This window comes from Musca vetustissima, unplaced genomic scaffold, assembly GCF_032173495.1.
Source record: "Musca vetustissima isolate MV318-11 ecotype Yass unplaced genomic scaffold, APGP_CSIRO_Mvet_v1 utg7405, whole genome shotgun sequence".
Taxonomy (NCBI): domain Eukaryota; kingdom Metazoa; phylum Arthropoda; class Insecta; order Diptera; family Muscidae; genus Musca; species Musca vetustissima.
Genome location: NW_026878494.1, coordinates 1 through 23,800, shown reverse-complemented (window position 1 = coordinate 23,800; position 23,800 = coordinate 1). Strand labels below are relative to the sequence as shown.

General features: G+C 36.4%; 1 protein-coding gene and 6 non-coding genes across 7 annotated transcripts; 4 read left to right on the top strand and 3 right to left on the bottom strand.

Moving 5' to 3' along the window:
• Window positions 1–5,509: 5,509 nt before the first annotated feature.
• On the bottom strand, window positions 5,510–5,605 carry Trnay-gua (transfer RNA tyrosine (anticodon GUA)). The gene is made up of 2 exons: window positions 5,569–5,605; window positions 5,510–5,545 (listed from the first exon to the last, which is right to left on the bottom strand). It is a non-coding gene; the product is annotated as a tRNA-Tyr (tRNA).
• Window positions 5,606–6,225: 620 nt separating this feature from the next.
• Window positions 6,226–6,321, bottom strand: Trnay-gua (transfer RNA tyrosine (anticodon GUA)). Its single transcript has 2 exons — window positions 6,285–6,321; window positions 6,226–6,261 (listed from the first exon to the last, which is right to left on the bottom strand). It is a non-coding gene; the product is annotated as a tRNA-Tyr (tRNA).
• A 2,717-nt stretch (window positions 6,322–9,038) lies between these two features.
• Trnay-gua (transfer RNA tyrosine (anticodon GUA)) lies at window positions 9,039–9,138 on the top strand. The gene is made up of 2 exons: window positions 9,039–9,075; window positions 9,103–9,138. It is a non-coding gene; the product is annotated as a tRNA-Tyr (tRNA).
• Window positions 9,139–9,446: 308 nt separating this feature from the next.
• Trnay-gua (transfer RNA tyrosine (anticodon GUA)) lies at window positions 9,447–9,543 on the bottom strand. The gene is made up of 2 exons: window positions 9,507–9,543; window positions 9,447–9,482 (listed from the first exon to the last, which is right to left on the bottom strand). It is a non-coding gene; the product is annotated as a tRNA-Tyr (tRNA).
• A 230-nt stretch (window positions 9,544–9,773) lies between these two features.
• On the top strand, window positions 9,774–9,870 carry Trnay-gua (transfer RNA tyrosine (anticodon GUA)). Its single transcript has 2 exons — window positions 9,774–9,810; window positions 9,835–9,870. It is a non-coding gene; the product is annotated as a tRNA-Tyr (tRNA).
• A 2,771-nt stretch (window positions 9,871–12,641) lies between these two features.
• Trnay-gua (transfer RNA tyrosine (anticodon GUA)) lies at window positions 12,642–12,741 on the top strand. The gene is made up of 2 exons: window positions 12,642–12,678; window positions 12,706–12,741. It is a non-coding gene; the product is annotated as a tRNA-Tyr (tRNA).
• A 95-nt stretch (window positions 12,742–12,836) lies between these two features.
• LOC133323245 (uncharacterized) lies at window positions 12,837–13,698 on the top strand (the record flags this gene model as incomplete). The annotated part of the gene is made up of 2 exons (XM_061532199.1): window positions 12,837–13,378; window positions 13,458–13,698. Coding segments are annotated over 2 exons (783 nt in total), but the record flags the coding sequence as incomplete, so codon positions are not given.
• Window positions 13,699–23,800: the final 10,102 nt, after the last annotated feature.

Sequence of the window (23,800 nt, the reverse complement as noted above, 5' to 3'; positions counted from 1 at the left end):
TCAGCTTCCTCATATGAATTTAACATTGTATTTCCCTCCTACCATAGACATATCATTAAAGAAACCAGTCTAGCGGAATCAGATCTGAAAGTCATATTAAAGAGATACTTAAATCCTACAGTAGTCAACGGCATCAAGACCTCAGAGCCAGTTATGCTTATGATTCAAGCACTGTACCCTCATCACTTCAGAAACATTAAAGTACGATTCGCTCGAATAATGGTTGAAGATGTTACTGATGAGGAGAGACAAAAACAAATCATTATTGAGACTCACAACAGAGCACATAGGAATAATGCCGAGAATAGGAGACAAATTTTAGAGAGCTATTACTTCCCTTCTATGACTAGGAAAATAAAGAATGTGATCAATGTCTGTAAAGTATGTAAAGAAAATAAAGATGAGCGATATCCGAACGCTCCCAAACTTAATAAGACACCTATGCCAACTTATCCTGGGCATACAATCCACATAGATATCTTCTCTACAGACAAGTTTCGAGTTTTAACCGCAATAGACAAATTTACAAAATTCGCAGTAATCAGAATGATAAATGGCAAAGGCATTGAAGACATTAGGAAACCATTGAGAGAAATAATTTTCTACTTTGGGGTCCCGAAGTCAATTGTATTTGATAACGAGCGATCTTTCAATTCTCAGACCATTCGGTTTATGTTGGAAGACGAACTTGGCATGGAAATTTTTACGGCACCGCCTTATAAGAGCGAGGTTAATGGGCAAATAGAGAGATTCCATTCGACCTTATCGGAAATTATGCGTTGCAGTAAGTGTGAGCGACCCGATTACTCTTTTGAGGAGCTATTGCAAGATAGCGTTAACAAGTACAATCACACAATACATTCGTCAATTGGAAAGAAACCCGTAGATCTATTTTTTGGACGACCGACGACCTTTGGACCAGAGGACTACGAAAGGACTCGCCTTAACAACTACGAAAGACTCTTGAGGAAACAGGAAAATGATTTGGCAAATCATAATCGTGTTAGGGAAGAACCAAAAGAATATCAAGAAGGTCAGAAAATATTTGTCAAACAGAACAAGAGATTAGGAACCAAACTATCTAAACGAAGTTGTAAAGGAGAATAGGCACTCAACTGTCCTGACTCAAAGGAGAATCAGGACTTACTTATTTACCGGGTTTCCACTGTCCTGACTCAATCAGGGAAGAGAGTGGAATAGGAAAAATACAAACATAAGAGTCATATCAGAAAGTTAACAGACAACAGCAATAACCAGCTAATAATCAACAGAGATCTAATAGAAAGAATGCAGGAGATAACGAATGCGACAAATAGTATTTCAAAAATTTTAAAGACTAGTGAGGACTTCCGTAATACCCTCATATTGCAGGCAAAGTACAAAGTTGAAATTTTAAAGGAGGAAGTAACGAATATTAATTCGGCCATTCATTTAACAAAATCCAACATTGTAAACACATTTATTTTATCGGAAATAGAAATTAGAAAAATAGAAGAAATGTTTAATCAAGATGAAATCCCGTTTCAAAACATTGAACAAGCTTTAAATTTCGCACGAATAAAAATTGTAAACAATAGTACTAATATAATTAACATTATAAGCATTCCCAAAACTGTAAAAGAAATTTGTAATGTCATAACCATAAGACCTGTAAAAAATCAAAATACTGTTTTAAATCTTGATTATAAGAAAATTGTAAAATGTGAAAGAGCAACATTTGGAATTAAAAGTCCTTGTCAAAAAATAAATGGTATTGAATTATGTCTAGAATCTAATGTAGCCAATATAACAAACAATACATGTATTCCTAAATTAGTAACTAATATCCCACATAATTGTTCAATAGTAAATGCAGATCACATTAATAATTTAGAGGAAATAGAACCTGGATTAATTTTGATAAATAACATAAAAGAAAATATTGTCATAAATGGAAACGAAAAAAATGTAACAGGAACTTATTTAATAAGATTTAGTAATTCTACAATTAGGATAGGCAACAAAAATTTCACCGTCGAAGAAGCTGCTTACTCCAAACCGTTGCCTGCGCTACTAAAACACTCAGCTAGAAACAACTACACCGAAGAAATACTATCTCTACAACTACTAAAAACGTTACACGTGAAAAGTAATAAAAGAATCGAGCGTCTAAATACTGAATTCAAGACCAGTTTATGTTTTAACATCAGTCTCATATTAGCATTGGTCATCCTCCTGATGGCAGTAAAAATGAGGCAAAGGCGCAAAACTAGTATGAAAATTATAAAAATGACCCCACATGAAGGAATGTCTAGACCTCAAATAGAAATGACTGTGTCAGAAAGCCAATTGGCAGCCGGCACAACAGAATCTGTTATCAAAACAAAACAACTAGCAAACCACAATATTAACTTGAATCAACGCGGCAGTCTTTATAATCTGCCATATTTCTAAACACATCAATCGAGACGCTTGATAATTCGAGAGGGAGGAGTTAACGGCTCACCCTAATAAACATCAAACTAAATATGCAAACCAACTAGTAAACATTCCCATCATTATGCTGCGCAAGCAGTCCGACAAATCAACAGGAATATGACACCAGGGCAGTCATCCGCCACAAACACGCGCACTAATACCAGCGCACCGCAAGTGATGACTCAGCGTAATAACGAGCACGACCAGGCTGCAGTATAATATTAGTTTTAAGTTGAAGTTAATCATAATTGTAAATCCAACAAAGAGAGGTGCATAGCACCGCAACATAAATGTTAGTAACAAAATAAAGAAACACCATAGCAGTGTGAAATAAACTTTAACTTCTAACATTAACTTATATGAATACGTAAGCACCTGTAAATATTTAAGTGTAACTCCCACATCCGAGTACATACAACAATATAATTGGTATCAATTTAAAGGCCAACCACTCCTCTTGGATATTTGATCAACTTCTCGGGTATATGTCCTTCAAAAGTAAATATATACGCCATAGAATATAAATTTTGTAATTTTTCACACAAAAGTGAGGGTCCCTTTGACCCGCTAAATTCTTTGGCTCGATCCCCTTCCCCATGTAAAATTTCACGATGTTCGGGACATAATTGCGGCCTCTGGAGCGATCAGAAAAACCGACAAAAAGTTAGTATTTGGTCCATTTCATCCCCTAAATATTTACCGATCTTTTCCGAACTCATCCTACATGCAAAATTTCGTGAAGATTAGTCCATAACTGTGGCCTGTATCGTATTTACAAATTATAATGGACTGACGGACGGACGAACGGACACACATGTCTAGATCGATTCAGCTGGTCGAGATATGGCGATCGGTATACTTAAAGGTGGGTCCAGGACCAATATTTCGCGGCGTTACAAACTCTTGGGGCTGCACAAAGCTATAATACCGTCCGTTACAAAAATATCTTTAAAAACCCTACTATTGATTATTTTTCCCTCAGTGGCCGTCTGCCTGAGAATCATCCGATTGTCGGCTAAAGTTGACGCACATCGAGCAGTTTCCACTTTGGAGAGCCAATTTCATAAACGGACATTCTTAACAGTTCCTCTTTACTAGGGAGTAAGGTGCTTATGACAGTGACATCAACATTCTCTAGACCGTATTTAGGGTCCCATATGTCGGTTGGGATGTTCTCTTGACTTAGGCCGATATAATTTAAGTCTGAAGTGAAGTCGTACTCTTCGGCAGAAATGTCCTTTGTGACGTTGGACACATTATAGGGGAACCAAAAATTTATTTGGTCACTTCGTCCGAGGGCCCTACCTTCGCGGTCGGCATCAATGTTCTGTGGAACAGCTGCCGTTTTTGCACCTCAGACATTGGTCTGCACCTCAGAAATTGGTCGTACACTTCCGCAGAAAATGTCCTTTGTGACGTTGGACACATTATAGGTGAACCAAAAATTTATTTGGTCACTTCGTCCGAGGCCCCTACCTTCGCGGTCGGCATCAATGTTCTGTGGAACAGCTGCCGTTTTTGCACGGCAGACATTGGTCACATAGTAAACAACACATGGTGGTACGTCAAAACGTGCAAAGTAAATTTATGCTAGAAATGACAAACTTGGCTATGAAAATGTGAGAAATATAAATATATTAGACCTCGTATAGCTAGAAGACCCTTGAAGAGGTATTCTATAAATACAAAACTCTTAAGAGATATTATATAAGGCACCTTTTTAAGGTCTTCCCATAAAGACCCATAAAGAGTCCTCTGCCTCTTATTGGGTCCACTATATGATATCTTGTATAAAAATAAGACCCTACACAGGGTATTTTATAGATAAGTGGCCCAACTATAAACAACCCTTCGTTTGGCCCTCCATAGATAATGAAACGCCGATTCACGAGGCCTTCCACAAATACAAACCTTCCATAGATAAAAGACCTTTCATGAGGACCCTTCTAAATTTGCAGGATTTTCCAATCAAAGTGGCTGTAATTACGCATTCAGGGTTCTTGATAGTTGAAAAATTTATTTTAGGAAATGTTTCAATAAAGCCAATTTTTTTTTAACCGTCATTTTTTCATATTTTGAACCTTTTAGCACTTTTATTATAACATAATCCCCACTTATGTTCCCCGCTTAATTTTAAGTATATTGATAGACCTCGGAATACTATTGCATATAAGTAAATATTTTGACATAGCCATCACGAACGTATTTTCAAAAAAGGGTCTGTAATTTCTTATTTCTTTTTACTCCTTCTAAATGTAAACTATCTGTCCACTCCTAATGATGATTTCACCCATTTCACTCCAAAGTGTTAACATTTTTAAAATTCATAAAAAAAGTAAATGAGACCCCTATTTTAGTTAAACGCTTTATTTAATTCTCTTTTCTGTTCAATTTTTTGTGATTTTTCTAGTTGTAGAATGACCAATCTCGATTACTATAAGTCGGTATCTATGAAATACATGGTCACTCTTGAATTCTAAACTCTAATTTTCGTGTGGCAAGAATATTATAATGAAAATTGTTACTTGCTGCTCATGGATTCCTCGATCGTTGTCTGTCTGTATAATTTTTTTAAAGCCCAGTCAAACATGATATATCTTCCCTCCATTTACTGGGCAATGCCGTTGTCAAATGCAGAGAAAAAATTAACTTAAAAATATTTTACCTACTAAATCCCCGAACGTCAAATACACCTAATTTTATTGGAAACTGTGATTGAAACCCTTAAAAGACTTTAAATCAGATGATACTAAAATGTGGAGCTATTCTAACCCTCAACTCATAGTAGCAATGTATAAAATAGACCATAGATCTACATTTAGTAGTGTGAGCTCTACTGAACATAACTAATTAGTTTGACAACGTCATTCAAGTGAAATTGATTCATATCATCATTTTTGAAATTTGAATTGTATTCAGTTCTTATTGAGAACCGAAATTTCACATTTCTTCTATGTGGTTTTACAATATATATATATATATATATATTTCATCATACACTTTAAACAGTTAATTTAAAAGAAAGCAATGAAAAAATATTAAAAAAAGTTACTCCTTCGAGCCGGATTTGAACCAGCGACCTATGGATATCTACATTCAAATTTGCATTCCCTACAGTCCACCGCTCTACCAACTGAGCTATCGAAGGTTATACAAATTGTGTGGCAAATATGGCAGTTGTATGAGAGGGTATTAGTGAGATAATGATTTCAACACTCATGGTAGAAAGGTGGATTTTCTTATTAGCCGCGACACTAACCACCAAGTGGTTGTTGTCAATATTAGAGGTGTGTGTATTAAATGTTATTGTGAATTGTTAATCATGATGCGATGTTTAGTACATACGTGGTGAAATGTGAGTGGTAGATTTTCTTGGTAATCACCATCAAGTACTATGGTCAATATAATGGTAGTGGGAAAGTTTTTCATCCGTCGGGTTTGGTATACTTGTTGTTTATTATTTGAAATTTAATAACAATTTAAATTTTCTAGTAAATTTATGTTACGTTTGAACTGATACATATAATCGTCGCGTAGAATGTTTTATTTATATTAATATACGGTTTTATTACGTACCTTTCGAAATTGAGTTTTGTTCAATAAAATTAATACAAGTGCAGTGTCTCAATTAAATCGCTCTAGATTACTAAGTTTGGTAACATACCTGCAAAATAGAAAAAATAAAAACATGAATTAATATTTTTTATTTGTATGCGAATGAAAAAAAATATTAAAATAATAATAACAAATTATTTTGTAAAAAAGTACTCCTTCGAGCCGGATTTGAACCAGCGACCTATGGATATCTACTTTTCGATTTGCATTTTCTACAGTCCACCGCTCTACCAACTGAGCTATCGAAGGTTATGTCAACAATACCATATATGGAAAAATTCCATGGTTGTATTTTTTAAATGCTCTAAATATTATTTAATATTCGAAAATCGAAAATTATAATGAATAAAAAACTTTTTATAAATGTATACATTATAAAAGATTTTCATCTGCATTGAGCTCACTAAATTGAAATTGAGCTCAGGTAGTCTCAAATAAAAACAACTTGTTGGTATCTTCCATATAACCACTAATTTTAATCAATGAATATGAACCCTTCATTCAGTGAAGTGTTTTCCGGTTTTAATAAATCTAATATACGGTTCGATTTGAAGTACATTCGAAATCGTATTTAAAAAACAGAGTTTTTTATAAAAGATTTAAGCTAGTCTCCAAAAGTCTTGAAATTCACAGGACACTTAATCGGCGTTATAAGAGATATCGATTGTAGTTTAAATATTTTATTTAACCGAATTGACAGATGGAGTATCTACCAACATACCACAAGGCAATATGCACTCCTATTGACTTAGCCAGTATTCTACCAATGTTCGGTATTTGGAGGAATTTAGTTATAGAATTTTATAAATGATTCTTAATAAAAATGATCATTAGCTCACATTTAAAGGCCCAGAACAATTGTAAGTACTGTAATCCGATCTATTGCCAAATTTTCCCGATCATCAAAGATTTTAAATTGGTTTAAATCCGAACAGTCCGAATTTTAGAATCAAATAGTGTCAAACAATCCGAATTATTGAATACGCAAAGAGTTCCGAATTATCGAGATTGTACTGTATTTTTAAGACCTGGCCCGTATTTTCAACAGTAATTTGTCGTACAATAATTTACCTATTGACAAAAAGGTGTATCATATATTAAATCTGGCATTCCTTTTGCAACTCTTAGAAATATTGGTTGTAGACCTCATAATCAGAATAGCATTCCATGTCGATTTAGCCATCCACGTCTTGCCGTGGAATTGACGTTAGAGTTCGCAATATTAAAGATAGAGCTTTAAAATGCTCACTATGCTACTACTCCTAGGGTAGTATGTGTTCGAAATGGCATATAAGAGTCCATTGTAACCCTAAAAGTGGTATTTTATGTACCTACCCATTGCGAAATAAATCGTCATACCGTGGTCTAATTTTTTATATCCAACACAACTATGTTGTCAGGGTATTATAGCTTTGTGCAGCCCCAAAAGTTTGTAACGCCGCGAAATATTGATCCTAGGCTCACCTTTAAGTATACAGATCGTCATATCTCGACTAGCTGAGTCGATATAGACATGTGTGTCCGTCCGTCCGTCTGTCCATTATAAATTGTAAACACGATACAGGCCACAGTTATGGGCCAATCTTCACGAAAATTTGCATGTAGGATGGGTTCTGGCCAATGAAGACCCCTATTGTTTTTGGTAAAGATCAGTTAATATTTAGGGGATGAAATGGACCAACAACTTAATTTTTGTCTGATTTTCTGGTCGCTCCAGAGGCCACAATTATGGCCCAAACATCGCGAATTTTTACAAAGAGAAAGAGATCGGGCCAAAGAAAAATCATGCCTGTTTTCAGGGACGTACGCAGGGGGGCGGCGGAAATGAATTTTTTCGCAGTAAATTTATGTTTGCAACAGCGAATTTTTTCATTTTGTACTGCCGAGTTGTGTTTTTTTCGAATCGATCTATAGGCCACAATTGAAAGTCGAACATCACAACACACGTTGAAGGAAATCTGGACAAGTACTTAGAAAAGCTTTACTGAAAAGGTTGTAAATATCGCGAAATATTAACGTAGCTCAGAATTAGGGCCACAGAAAGTTAGATTTTCGTGGAAGTTGTGTAGGGTATCATATGGTCGGCTCCGTCCGACTATAATGCTCCGCTCACTGGTCAATTTTTTTTTTTTTTTTTTTTTTTTTGGCTTTTTCTGTAGCAGGTAGTTTATGAATATACTTCTTAAAGAACAAAAATTGTGGAGATACGATATCTTTTCCATAGATATGTCAAACTGAAAGCAAGACTATGTGGTCCGACATGTCGATACGGTGCCCATAGAAATGTTCAAATAAATTATGTTCTTCAAAATATCCCTGATATTCTGTGATGCGTCTCTATTCTACAAATTATCTTTTCTCCCAAAAATCATTCTTTTAAATTCCGAGAACAGGAGGCAGCCCAAGTGCACCAAAAAAGGAGAATGCGGTTAATACGGAAGTAATTCGAGCACTAACTTGGATTTGGACTAACAGGATTTTGAATATTTTAGACAAATTTTCTACCGAATTATCTGTAATTCTCGGTCCATATTAAGGTATAGTCCCCATTAATGATGCTCCTAATTGGCAAATACAATTGGCAAAGGTTATTTTCGGTATATTGAAGGTCCAACCTAAATACCTGTTCTGTTTCCTGGCAGCAATTTACCATGGCATAGCCTGCATATTCAAATCCCGATAGATTTCAGTGTTTTTTTTTCATGTCCACTTTGTGGTGGAGGAAATAGTGACGTAAATTGTTTTTTTTTTATGTCAAAAATGCCAGAAATATATTAATGTTGGCTGGTCAGGTCAATTTTGAAAAATAATACTTGATTCGGATATTTCTCTGTTTTTTCTGATTTTCAAGTTTTGAAAATTATTTCTTATGCGTTTGAAAAAATATGTATAATTTTCAGATTTTTTAAAACATTTCATAGAAACAAAATAAATGGGCCACATATGTTGAGAATGGTCGCATATAACCTTCGATAGCTCAGTTGGTAGAGCGGTGGACTGTAGAGAGCATTGTAAGCGATAAACATAGACATCCATAGGTCGCTGGTTCAAATCCGGCTCGAAGGAGCGACTTTTTTTTTAAGTCCATAGTGTAACTATATTTCATGGTCGAGCAAAATAAAAAAGGTGGAATTAAATCTAAAAAAGTGGAATATTTAAAAATAAATTTTGTGAAACGTAATATTATAAACTTCGATGGTAATTGAAATTCTATAAAACAAGTATGCCATTTCTTCCGTTCAAATGATTTTTTTATTAAAATTTACTTTTTTCTATTAAAACCTCTTTTTTTGGGCCAAAACACTAGACTACTTTATTTCAATGGTATAAAAAATTAATATAATTTAATAAAAATGTTTCAATTAAAAAGTAACTCCTTCGAGCCGGATTTGAACCAGCGACCTATGGATATCTACTTTTCAAATTTGCATTTTCTACAGTCCACCGCTCTACCAACTGAGCTATCGAAGGTTATGTCAACCACGAGGCAAATGAACATGTAGTACTGTAATGAATATTGATGTGAAGTACAACGGTTTAAAATTCACCGCAGCAAAATAGTGTTAACGGTTTCAAATGGTGGTTGAATGCATATTTCACCATAGAAACTTAGGTGTAAAATTTATTGTAAGTTTTTTTAGTACAAATCATTAGTGGGGAACATGTCTACACATGGCAACTTTGCCACCACACTTACTTAACCTTCGATAGCTCAGTTGGTAGAGCGGTGGACTGTAGACAATGCAAATTTGAAAAGTAGATATCCATAGGTCGCTGGTTCAAATCCGGCTCGAAGGAGTTTATTTTGTTAAAATTTCAAATGGGCTAATAAGATGACGAAATTAACTGTATTTTTCACCATATTAATTTTTGTTTTAAGTCACTTTATGTTTTAATAAATTTTGATCTAAATTTTTTAAATTTGGAAATTTTTTTATATATTTTTTAATGAATAAATGCATTTCTGATATGTATGAATAAAATACATACATATTTGAACATAAACCCCCTAAAAACCATGTCATTTCAAAATGCTAACCCTTTGACTTCGTCCATTAAAACAGTAATAAAATATATTTATCAAGCTTAAAGTATGTCATATGTATATTCATTTTAAAGGTTACATATGTAACTATTAGTTAAAATTTATAAGAAACCAAAAATTATAAAATAAAAAATTTTGTAAGGCTTGAAAGAAAAAAGTGTTCAAAGGTGCCCCCCTCTCCCCTACATATATTTTTATTTGAATTTTAAATAGGGTAGGATTGATGACAATAGGTATACAAACGACATGGTAAGTGAATCTGTCGTTAACGAAAAGTAGGGAGTTTAGTCGCCGAAGTTGTCGTCAACGACAATATCGCTTACCCTGTCGCCCAAGTTGTCGTGCATGAATACTGCGACACTTGTGTGAAAATTTCGTCAACGATTTCACATTGTTGTCTGTAAAGTGTCTTCAAGGAATTGCCATGAAGTGTCAATATTCGTATTAAATCTGGTCTTTTAATGAAGTAGGGAATATAATAGGGAATTACGATGCGTTGTTGTTGTAGCAGCTTGTACTGCTGTGTATTTCTCCTTAATCTGGTTCTGCTTCTAACTCCAAGTTTAAAAAGGCTGCGACCTGTATCAGTTGTGTCCAAAGTGAAGATGGTGTTAGATGAGTGGGTTTGGCTGGGCAGAATGTGTACCATTAACACATGCAGGGCAGATATTATTGGCGCGGTCATTCGTGTTCAATATGAATTGAGGCGGCTACACCATCCAGATCTCAATTGTGCCAAGACCACTCTGGTTTGTCGATGCGCTTCTGAAGCTATCGTAGGCGGGTGATCACCGAGGATTGTATTCACACGATATTCTTCCTCAACTGCATCCATGTGAATACTACTCAATTCTGCTTAAAAGGCCTTGTTGATCTAAAGGCTCCTTTCCTGACATGCTTAGGTGGTGGGTGCCTATCCATTAGGTAACGATTTGGATGGCTACTTCTCTATAACACCCAAGCAAGTAGGTATTGCATTGACATCATTTTGTTGTTTTGACGCACAGGAAGCACCTTCGTCTCATCATGTAAGTGGTCTATCGGAGTCTTGAGGTGACATTCAGTTGCAGTTCTCAGGACGACATTCTGGCAGGAATGAAGATTTTTCCATTGCGTTGCACTAACGTTAGCGGATCACACTGGCGCCACATTGTTTACCACAGACCGGTCTATTGTTCTGTATGTCGTTAACAAGGTTTCTTTGTCAGCTCCCGAAATGCTGCCGGCTAGCGACTTGAGAATCTTGTTCCTGCTCCTAGTCTTATCGCAAAGAGGTGTGGCATGCGTGGGCAACTTATAACGCTTTGTAATAGTCGTTGGTAAAGTTCTTGTCTTTTGAAATGTATCCAATGAATCTCGAATGACCGGTGATTAGATGGAAATGAGTAGATGACGCGTGTACTAACTCCGTCCCAGTTATATGAAACTCAAATACGATGTTCGTAGACTCCAAACCGAAGAAGATAACAGATCTAATTAGTTCATTAAAAACCGTATGGACGATAAACAGCTTTTAGTCCTTCTAATCTCTAGGTTTGGCTAAGCTTTCTGATTTCTTATCAATTGAATGAGCTCGAATCTAACCATTCTGCTCTCGAAATTACAGGTATATCCTGGGCTCTGATACAGTGGATTAATGAAATGTTGGCAAACAAAATATCGATATTGTCTGATTTTTCTAGTAGTTTGGTTCGGGCTTAACTCTATTTTAAGTATATTTTTCTTCAATTGTATACAGAAAATATACAAACGAACATAAAATACATTTTTTAATTAGGCATCAGTGGAGCTTCTTTACCTCTTATCATGGTACAATTATAAAAGGTAACAGCAAATCCCAGCTGATTTGATTCCAACGTAATACTAGTGTCAATATGAATTTGACAAATTATGTTTTTAAAAATCACCCAACAGGAAAATTGGGAACGCATACAATTTGAAATTGTTCTTTATAAAATGTGCTCTTGTATTCAATTTACTCAATCTGCCTGCTGGGAAAGTTTGAGGAAGCAAATCTTTCTTCAAGGAATAAATCGCTAATCCCAGCACTTTCATATGTGTTACACATATATATGGCAATGGCTCAATTATAGGAAAGATGTGGAAGCGATAGAAATATAAATTTGATACATTTTCATTCATGTTTTTCAATTTTTATTTTGAGGATTCGAAAATATTTCATTTTCAAAATAAAAATAATTTGATGATAATTTGTTTGTTTGTTTACATTTTTCTGTCAAATGAGTTGACACTAGTAGAACTTACAACAACAAATTTCCATGTGGTTGTTGTATCGTTTTTTGTACAACAACACTTGCTGTTACCTTCTATTATTATACCATGACCTCTTATAAAGATAAAATAAAAAAATAAAATAAAATCTAAAATTAAATATTTTGGACTTTTAAAAATATTATCAATATTATAAACTTTTGATATGCTTTGAGATTCTCAAGACCCAAAAATAACACATCTGATAACGGTATTTGTCTTGTTGCGTTTTACGAAAACGGAAATCTCATAACCTTCGATAGCTCAGTTGGTAGAGCGGTGGACTGTAGAGAGCGCTGCAAGCGATAAACATAGATATCCATAGGTCGCTGGTTCAAATCCGGCTCGAAGGAGTTACTTTTTTGGATTAAATTTGTTTTCCCAATTCTCACCATGACCTATAAATCATGGTAAAACTTAATCAAAATTGATTTTTTTCTACTTACAGCCCCACAAAGTAAAAATGCGTTGCAAATCGTTACATCGAAGGAAAAAAGAAGAACGTCTACTATTGGATTTACCCACCACCGATCCAGGTTCTGATTTAGTATTCTCAACAGATGATGAATATGTAATGGATGCCACCGCCGCCACTGGTGGTGTGCAATGTTATAGTACATTACCCCGTCACATAAGACGTGGTCTAATGCAAAGTGAACTTCAACGACGTTACATTGAAGAAATAGGAGATGGTCTGAGAAATATGCCACCTGAGTTGATTATAACATCTCCTTCCAATAAAACAAAACATCCACCAATAAAGATACTATTAAAACCCGCAAGCAATACCCACAAAAAATATTCTGCAGCACCACCAAAATCTGCGGAACTTCCAATGATTGGTGAACCGGCAAGACGTACCAGTTCTTGGCATAATCTGAATACTGCCCCACAAACACCCATAACACCGCAATGGTATTCAATGAATGTGACACGACGACAACAATCACCGGCTGCGGTACACTCACCGAAACCAGTCTTTAAAACGAAGTAGGTTTGGAAAAAAATATTTCTTTCAAATATAAATTTTTAAATTTAATTTGTTTGACAAAATGTCTGAATTTTACAGATCAATGGCCAAAAAGGAACCCTTGAGTAAGGAGGACTTGGAAATTAAATTATCTTTGAAAAAGAAAATATGGACAGGCATCCAACCCGAAGATGGTCCCTATGGTGTAGATCGCAGCAGACCTTTGACTTGGGTGCCACCGCCTCCGCTTAAAACGCCAACTAAAAAATCTGTGGATCACAAACGTGCGGAGTGTGCGAAGAATGTTGTGCGCTTGGAGAATGAAGCATTTTTGACGTAAGTAATATCTTCATTAAGTTCCCAAAGGTCAGATTTTTGAATACTCTTCACCGAGGTGTGTGCATTCAAAAGGCTTAAAATCGTTTGTTATCTGCCAAGGGAGGTTTTTATCCTCTGAAAAGACGAAATGCAAAAAATGCAGACCCTCAGTTAGGAAAATTCGAATAAGACCTTCAGTACACCGAAAATGGGACGGGATGTTATAAGAGGATTTAAAATGAAAATTCTTTGTGAATAGATTTTGTTCCCAGGAAGAACTAGAACGTCAAATTACAGCCACTTCGTTTGCGTCTGGGGCCATGAAAATATTTAAAATAGGTTGGGACATGTATATAGTGCTGCTACAATAAAATATGGCCCGTATTTATAAGATGCGCCAATAAATTTTCAACCTAGGACACGAAATGCAAAATTACTGACCAAAATGGGGTGGGATATGCCAAAACATGGGCCTTTGCCAAGATGTTTTTTATCATCAAGGAAACTGGAATCTCAAATAACAGCCACATTAGTTGAAAAATGCGACCGGGACCTTAAAATACCCTCAAAGATCCTGGAATGTCAAATAACAGCCACTTCAGTTGAAAAATGCGTCGAAGACCGTGAAAATACCTGAAAATTTTCTACAGAGAAGTATAGCACACATCAGAACATGGAATAGCAAATTTCAGCAACTTGGATGGGTACAGCGCCTTGGATCATTAAAATACATATAAGGGGGCGGAGGAGGAGTTCCCCAAGGAAGGGTGATATCTCAGGAACTTTTTAACCTCTACCTCTCTGGAATACCACGCCCACCGGACGGCATAAAGATAGTAACATACGCAGATGATTGTCGGATCATGACATCAGGATCTAAAATTGATGACATTTGCGAGAGGCTGAACCACTATCTCGTGGATATTACAGACTTTTTCCGGTCGAGGAATATGGAAATATCCGCCACTAAGTCAACTGTTTTCCACATGGACAGAAGTGATGCAGCTATCTTTGTATGTGCAGGTCGATGGGTCCACAAATTACCCTAAGGTTCTGGGGGTCACATTCGATAGCCGGATGACTTATAAGTCCGCGTATGCCACAGCATTTGCGTTAAGATCAGGAGCAGAAACAAGGTTCTCAAGTCGCTAGCCGGCAGCACTTGGGGAGCTGTCAAAAAAAAAACTTGTTAACAACATACACATCAATAGGCCGGTCTGTGGTAAACTATGCGGCGCCAGTGTGGTTCGCTAACATCAGTGCAACGCAGTGGAAAAGTCTTCAATCCTACCAGAATGCAGCCCTGAGGACTGCAACAGGGTGTCTCCTCAATACACCAATAGACCACTTACATGAGGAGACGAAGATCCTTCCTCTGTGTCAACACAACAAGATGTTGTCGATGTAATACCTGCTTGGGTGTTATACAAGTAGCCATCCAAATAGTTACCTAATGGATAGGCACCCACCACCTAGGCATGTCAGAAAGGATCATCTTCATGAGGAACCTCTAGATCAACAGGCCTATCAAGCAGGATTGAATCGTATTCACACGGATGCAGTAAAGGGAGCAATTCGAGACTATCGTTTGAATACAAACCTCGGTGATCACCTTCCCAAAATAGTTGCAGAAGAACAGTGGGTACCTCGATAAACAAGAGTAGTCTTGCCACAATTAAGAGCAGGATGTTGTAGTCGCCTCAATTCATATTGGGCACGAATTGATGGCGAGGTAGATAATATCTACACGACATGTGGTAGTGGTCCAAATGACACGCTACACCTATTCAACTGCCCAGCCAAACCTACTCTCACCTAACCCCATCTTCACTTTGGACACAACCGATACAAGTCGCAACCATCCTGAACTTGGAGTTACAAGCAGAACCCGATTAAGGATATTAAGAAGAAATACACAGCTGCCACAACAACAACAACCAGCTTCCGAAACAAACGAGAATAGTTTTAGTCCAATTAAGATCAGGATGGTTCATCCTCTTCAATTTGTATTGGGCCCAAATTTACAGCACGATAATAGACACATTCCCTACATGTTGCTCTACTCCACGACATGCGGCATTTTTCCAACTGCCCTGCTAAACTTACTCATCGATCTCCAGAATTTGAAATTGAAACCCCTTTGAACATGGAAACAACATCGAATTGGAATAAACTGAACACAAATATGAATAAAATGTGGAAAGTTCCTACAACAACATCGTACTTTCGTGACGGAAGAGGATGACATCAAAATATCGACCAGCTATAGACCCCATATTATACCAAAATGCGGTCGACCTATATATCTTAAATATTGCGATCTCTATCATGATTTTCCCTTCGAACATTACGGCATGTTGCGAACGGAATGCAAATTTAATATACACTCCGCTTAATTTTTTTTTGTTTGTCTTCAAAGAAGTAATTCAATATTTATTCCCTTATATTTCCAGAGCCTGCAGTCAAAAACTCCTAGAATGGCAGAGTATAAATTCCAATGAGGAGGCAACACCGCGTGATAACCAAAGCAGCAAAACCCCTTTGACACTGATGATGCCCGAACTAAATACTGAGGATCATACAATGCGGATATTTAAGCACTTGGCCAATATGAAAAAGTCAACGAAGCCGAAAAGTGACAGTGAGACTAAAACCAAACAGAAAAGGTATTTTAATTTCAAAATTAAATTGAATTGAATTGAAAAATATCCTTCTTTCCAGAAATCTCATAACAAAAGTAACCGAGACAACAACATTCCTAACCAAAATTAGTAAAAGCAGCAAAACAAGAAGTAATTTGGCGGTGGGGACATATCGCAATACGATTAATAAACAAACCAACACTAATGGAGGAGTGGGAGCTACGAATATTACGGGACAAAACAAACCCCATCATTTACGTCACCCGAGTAAATTCAAAACTGGTGGCATAGTTGCCACAGCGGTTCAAACTACAAATACCAAAAATAAGACTAAAAAATCCAAATCCCATAAAATGCACAATTTACAAAATGTTGATGGAGGAGCAGGATCATTAAAAACAAATCCAACATCAGATGTTCGACCATCAACCAGTAGCGGAGGTGCAATAGTATTAGCTTCTACCACAGCCACAACCATAGTTCGTAAGGTCAAGACGAAGTTAAAAAAGAAGAAGTCATCAGGAACAACAAATACTAGTACACATAACACCGCCACCAATACAAATAGTTCCTCCAATGCCATTAAGGATGGTATTGTAACATATATTTCAACAAAGGCTTCAGTAACGGCAGGCAGTTGCTCGTCATAAAACCGGATAATACCTATATTATTAGTTTAGATATCCATATATGTATGTAATTAGCTAAATTAGTAAATTATAATAAAAATTTTTGTAACAATTTGAGAAAACAAATGTTTTAACTTATTGACTTTGAAGACAAGGTTATTATTTACTTGACGAGTTTAAATCTCACATTGGTTTCCAATCCTAATGGGCTTGTCGAAAACTTATAAATAAATAATATGCACAGAACCAAGTGTAGCTAAAACTTCTAACACATTCAAACCCAAAATATCTGAAGTATTTGTAAAAAATTTAAGCAGGATGCACGTTTTTCGTTTATAGCTATTTTTTATGTTTATGAATACGCCTATATGGGGACAACCCCTACACACGGAACTAATTAGCTAACTGTTTTAATATAAGAAGGGGGTTTTATGGGAACTGCCCCTATTGGTGGCGAATAATAAGAATTTTAGGTAGGAAAATTTGTTATCATATGCGACTGCAAAATACCAAATTACAACGAATTCGGTTGAAAAGCGCGCTCATAAACCCCAAAATACCAAAAATTGGGGTGCCCTTATATGGGGGCTACTCGAAAAAATTTACCTATATTTGACCTATTTTATAGAAACTCTACTCTAATGTCATTAAAGTCTCTATGAAAGGGAACATAGTCCCTAATGTGAGTATTTCTCCTCAAGAAATCACAACCATAGCGATCTCCAGACATCCGTTTCTCGGAGCCTCAGGGCACATCTGGAATTTAATCCGAATATCCAGTGGTTGGAGATTCAATATCGCATTCAAGGCTGCCTGTGGAGTACTTTTTAGCGCTCCGGTAGTCAGGTTCGAAGCTGATCGCTGTACTGAATTTAATTTTGTAAGCATATTTATGAATGGGGAGAACGACCGTGGGGTTTACACCAAGACCCTTGCCGAGTGCTCATTTGGACTGAGTTGAAGGGCACCCTTCAGTTCGACAAATTTGAAATGGCGCACGAGGTCTCCTAACACTGGAGTGCTAGACATCATGCCCATTATTGTTTCACGTTTTACAGTCAGGTTTCCAACTGTATTCTGACGGAGCCTTCTTTATACATGGGCGCCTCAAAAATATTTTCAGGCTTAATTGTTGAGTTCTTACAATGGTACGAGGCTACGCCATGACTGAGCTAAAGTCCTCCCTTTAAAAAAAACTTATATGGAACCGATGAAGACGGCCTCAGTCACCCGTCCAAAGGAGGATTAGACTTTTCCCGACCTGAGTTTAACCGGGTAGATGCCGAAAGTGGCTTCTAATCACTTAGAACCCTCCAAAGGGTCTCTAAATGTTGAGAAATACTTGACACCACCTTCCATTGTGAAAGAGTGTAAGGTTGCGTCGAAGTCCCCCAGAAGGAAAGTCCGTAGAAAAACCTCCAGAAAGATCCTGTTGCTGCTGGATAAACCAAAGGTGGCTAACACGTAGCAGGAAGGGCTAGTGATAGATGACCCACATAGTCAACAGTTATCTGAAGGACCTCTTCCCGAACGACAATGTTGATTGTCGGACAAGTAAAATAGACCGTAACCAGTATTATTTCAACAAATAATTGGGGTTGCTCGACTTGACTTGAAGGTGAATGTAGAGTACATTCAGTTGGGGAATGGATGGGGCCACAGCAGATTGCCATGAAGTTGTTGAACTAAATTATCAGAACAAGGTGACGCCATATAAGGTACTGGTTGCAATGCATCTGGGGTTTGCGCGTCAAGCCCCGGGTCGATGCCAACGAATACTAATAATGTTCTGTGTAAATCGACAGGAATGGTTATACCCTGATCGAGTGAGACAGACTTTTGAAAAAAAAAAAATGAAAATTTGCACCTACATTGCTTTTTCTCCTAAGATGGTTGGTAATGAAAATGGAATATATCACTCGACTTTTAGGGTAGCCTCCATAAAGAGAAACCCTTTGGGAATTTCGAAGCTTTTGGGCAAGCTGTATGTTGGTACTGTGGCTCTCGCTGTTTAGAAAATGTTTGGCACGTTTCCCCCGAATTGGCTTCAGTTTACATCTCGTTGGGTAGTAAATATCCCTATTAAAAATATCAAAAATGCAGATTTCTGGGTATACACTATGTAAAGATTATTCGGTAATTTGGTTATTGAAGCTTTTTCCGTCTGAATAATATGTTTGCCCAACATTTCCTATGTATGGCCATCTTTTGACATAAACATTTCGACCCGGCTGAACTTCATCCCGTTTTTACTTTATTTTTTCGGAAGTATGAGTTTATCGACAGGACAAAAAATATGTGGTCATGGCTGGGCATGATCATAGCAAGGTTGTTTTGAGGACTAGTTTGGCTGTTTTTGTGAGAGAAATTATTCTATTTTTATATACTTTTGGATATTTCTTGGATGTGGAAACCTGTACCACAATGTAGTGGTTGGTATTACTTAGTAAGAGACCGCGTTCAGGAAGAGCAGTCTAACAAGCACAAAATATTATGTTGTTTTCCCGGGCGGAATAAATGAGCGGTTTCTAATTTAGATAACGTACTAATCGGTTTTCTGAGCCATGATCCCAAAAGTTTGAAATTATGTTGAAGCCTTCATTTTCAGCGTCAGAAGAAAATTTCCCAAATATTTCCATAAGTTGCAATGATCGTACTATTAGAAATAATCTAATTCATCAATCTAAAATAAATAAAGCTATTAATAAGGTTAATTACAAAAAACAATTCTCATAAAATGTTACCAATTCTATTAACTGCAACTAATTGGCATTCATCATCGTCATTGTCATCAAATTTCAGGTTTTATGCCGGTTACTTCTAATTTCAAAAAAAGGCAAAAGTTGTTGTATAATGCAAGCACATTTCCTTTAAATTATTCAACAGCGCATCAAATGATCATTCTATTTGTATTTTTTTTTTTATCAAATTATCATTTTTTTCTTATCAATGCAATTAAAAATGTAATCAGTAGTTAAACAAAAATGAGTTAAACACGTCTAGTCACGATTAAAGTTCATTGTTGCTGGTGATGCCGCCGCCTCCCACAGAAACACATGCACAAACACAAGGTGTGCAAGCACCTGGCTGCCTATTGGCATTAACTCTTCTCCATTATAGATATGTTTATATTAATTCTCTTATTTTCACTAAATTTTTTAAATATTTTTAGCAAACAAACGAACAAAAAAACAACAAAAATAATAGTTAAGCGCCTTTTTTACACTTTGCAAAAAAATTTCATCGTCCCTCGACACTTTACTTTTGTGGTGGTTTGTGTGTTTATTTTTGTTTTGCTTGCTTATTTTCTTTGAACAACAATTCCGCTCTCACTCACTCTCTCATGCAATTGTTGTTTGTTTGCATGTTTGTTGTTTTTGCCAAAGAGAACACTCACCTATAATTTCGCTTTCGTTTGAAATTCTCGCTGCTTGTTGTAGTTTTTGGTTTTTTTTTCGTGATGAATTTTGAATGAAAACTTTAACACTTCACTTGAAATTGAACACCACAAATTCTTAATTGACTCGGATAGAACACTTGTTTGTTTATTTTCGTACACTGTTGAACGAGGGGGTTTATTTTTCCAATTGCAAGCACTTGTATTTGTTTTTTTAAATTCTAAATTTTCTTTTCGGTCGTCCGCACACACAAAAAACACACTCAGCCACTCTCACGAACGCGTTAATTAAAGTTGGTTGGATAGCTCTCTTCGCGTGTGTCAAAAGTTCTTTTGACATTCCGTTGCACATGAACTTTCCGCGACGAGATTAGATTTAGATGTGAAAGGGTTGTACTATTTGGGAGTGAATGTTACTCTTGTGACCGTTAGAATCTTTTTACAGTGGGGGAATTTGGTGATGCGAAATAAAAATAGTAAATGAAGGGAGATATTAAAATTACCAGTGTTCCATTTGTAAAATTTGTGTTGAACGAAGAGAATAAAACCTTTTTTTTTTGATGGAGTAGCAACTAAAGAACACTATAAGCTACCCAAAACTGATATGGGCAATAAATAGTTACAAACAATGTGAAGCTGGAGGCTATCCATTATGCTTTCGATAGTTCAGGTATCCCCTCCCTTTTAACGGATTGGTTTGATGGAATGCTGGAAAGCAGAATTATAAATTCGTCATTTGGAGAAAGATTTCCTCACATCTGTCAACAGAGGCACACCACAGGGAGAAGTATTATATCCTCTTATGTCCACGTTAGGATAAAGGTTGTAGCCTATGCCGATGGTGTAGTCTTACTGGATGGTGAGACCAGTATATTGCTGATATCATGCAGGGTGTCCTTTTAACTCTGTCCAACTGGCCACACGCTAATGGTCATGGCGTAAACCCCACGAAGACAGAAATGGTACTCTTCTCTAGAAAATTTACCAAAATTCCCAAATTTCCGAGTGCCATCCTTGTGTGGTGTTACCTTAGCCCTTTCGTTAGAAACAAACTACCTCGCTATAGTTCTCGACGACAAGCGTGGAAAGTGGAGAAGGAATGTTGAGGATCGCACTCTACTCCTGCAAGAATTCTATAGGTAAGAGTTGTGGACTAAAAACAGAAATCATACTCTGGCTGCATGTACTCTCCATTCTTCTCCATATGGGTACCTTGTATGGTGGCAAGGGCTAAAATGAATGCCGTATAGAGATTGGCGTCGATCCTGACTAGGCTTTTAAAATTCCAGTACAAGGGCTAAAATGAATGCCGTATAGAGATTAACGACTTTAACGTCAGATCCTTGAATGGCTTTTATGGTGAAATTCCAGGCTACAAGATGTGCTCTGAAGGTCCGGGAAACGGATGCCTGGAAGTAGCTGTATTTTGGCCAGTCAGTTTGTGACTTTTTAGAGGGGAGTTTTCACATCATAACGACTTTAACGATGATCTTCATGATATACAACGGAAAGTGGCTTCCTTACCAACATAGACGAATGAGTAGATGAGCTTTACAGACGAATCTACCGATTAAGGGATATATACAACCTCCTATGGGCTACATTATTGGCAAAATCCGTATGAGCTACTGTGAGGTAGTCGGCAAGAGATGGTAATGCAAGGAACCAGCCATTTACAACTCATGTAATCAAAATTACGATCTTTGCAGCATTTTAACGGCAGAAATCCTGGCAATCACATATACCATGTAGGTGTCCATCGCTAAGTGGCAGAAAACACAGACAGTTCGGCAAATATGGAATTGATAATTCTCCCGAATAGAGCCCAAGCATCCACTATCTTTCCTCTACTTCTTTCTTTTCAGGTATAAAGAATGGACAATGTATCTGAGTGAACGGCTTTAAATAGCAGCCTTACATCAAAAATCCACCCCTTAAAAATGTTCATTAAAAAATCCAAGCCTTTTTAAAAGCCTTAAAAAATCATTTAAAAAGTCGACGCCTTTTCAAAAGCCTTGAGAAATCATTAAAAAAATCCACGCCTTTTTAAAAGCCTTAAAAAATCCACGCCTTTTCATTAAAAACCCACGGTTTTTTAAAAGCCTTGAAAAATCATTTAAAAAAAACCACGCCTTTTTTAAAGCCTTGAAAAATCGTTTAAAAAATCCACGACTTTTTAAAGACTTGAAAAATCATTTAAAAAATCTACGACTTTTCAAAGACTTGAAAAAAAGTATTTAAAAATCCACGCCTTGTTAGGGCCTTTAAAAAGTTCACGCCTTGTTTAGTCCTTTAAAAAGTCCACGCCTTGTTAAGTCCTTAAAAAAATATTATTTAAAAGATTCACGCCTTGTTAAGGCCTTGAAAGAATATTCTTTAAAAAACGACTTTTAAGACCCTTAAAAAATAAAAAAAAAAATCTTATATAATTTTTTAAAACTATTTATAATATACCCACCTATAGTAGACATTAAAATTTAATTTTTTTATTATAATTTAAATTTACTCACACATTTGGTATGTGTAACATAATACCATCTATTACAACCCTGTTCCACTCACCGTGACAGAGTTGCATTGCCAACATTACAAAATAAAGCGAAAATGAAACACAAAGCAGAAGCTGAAACAAAATACGGCGAATTGAACTAGAAGAAGCAAATTGCAAAATTTGTCGGCGTCTTAAGATCGTTGTAATAATTTTTGTTAATAAATTTAAATTAAATAATTGTTAACAAATTATCGTGCTTCGATTTGTTGTAAATTTAGTTTAGCCCCTCCCTCGAAGTGAGACGTTTACAGAAAAAGGCGCGCAATTATTATGGAGAGCTAAAGAAGAACGCAAAGGAAAGAAATTATTGTCATAAGAAAAATGTTCTAGTGTCGAGGTTTTTTTTGGTGGCAAAGGAAAATGCAATCGAACTGCTGCTGGTGATACAGAAGGAAACAGTGTTGAAGAAAATTAGCGTAACTGTGAGGAAACATGTGGTCCTTTTAGATTTTTGTTTGGTATAGTTCAGCTGCATAGTTGGCGTTTATTTCCCCACAAAACAGCAAAGACAATTTTGGTGGGAGAAGAAGAAGCAGCAGCAGTAGCATCTACAGCAGGTTCTTAGGAGTCATCTTTTGACTCGGATTTTTTGGTTGTACAGTTTAACGAGTAATTCTGAAAGACATCAATTTGAAGGTTATTTTACGGAGACTGTAAAAAAGGTATTTATCTACCCTTTGTAAGATTTGTAAAAATATGTAACACTAATTGCCTTTTGCTTTACAGTGAATGTGAGCAGCATGGATCTCTTTGATCAATTGAAAACTACTGGGCCAGTGGCCAAGGAATCATCGAAAAAGGATAAAGAAGACAAGAAAAGTTCATCGAACAACATTAGCAAGGACAGTGGAAATCAAAATAAAAACAATTCATTCAAACAAGTGGGCAAGGATTCGTCGGACAAG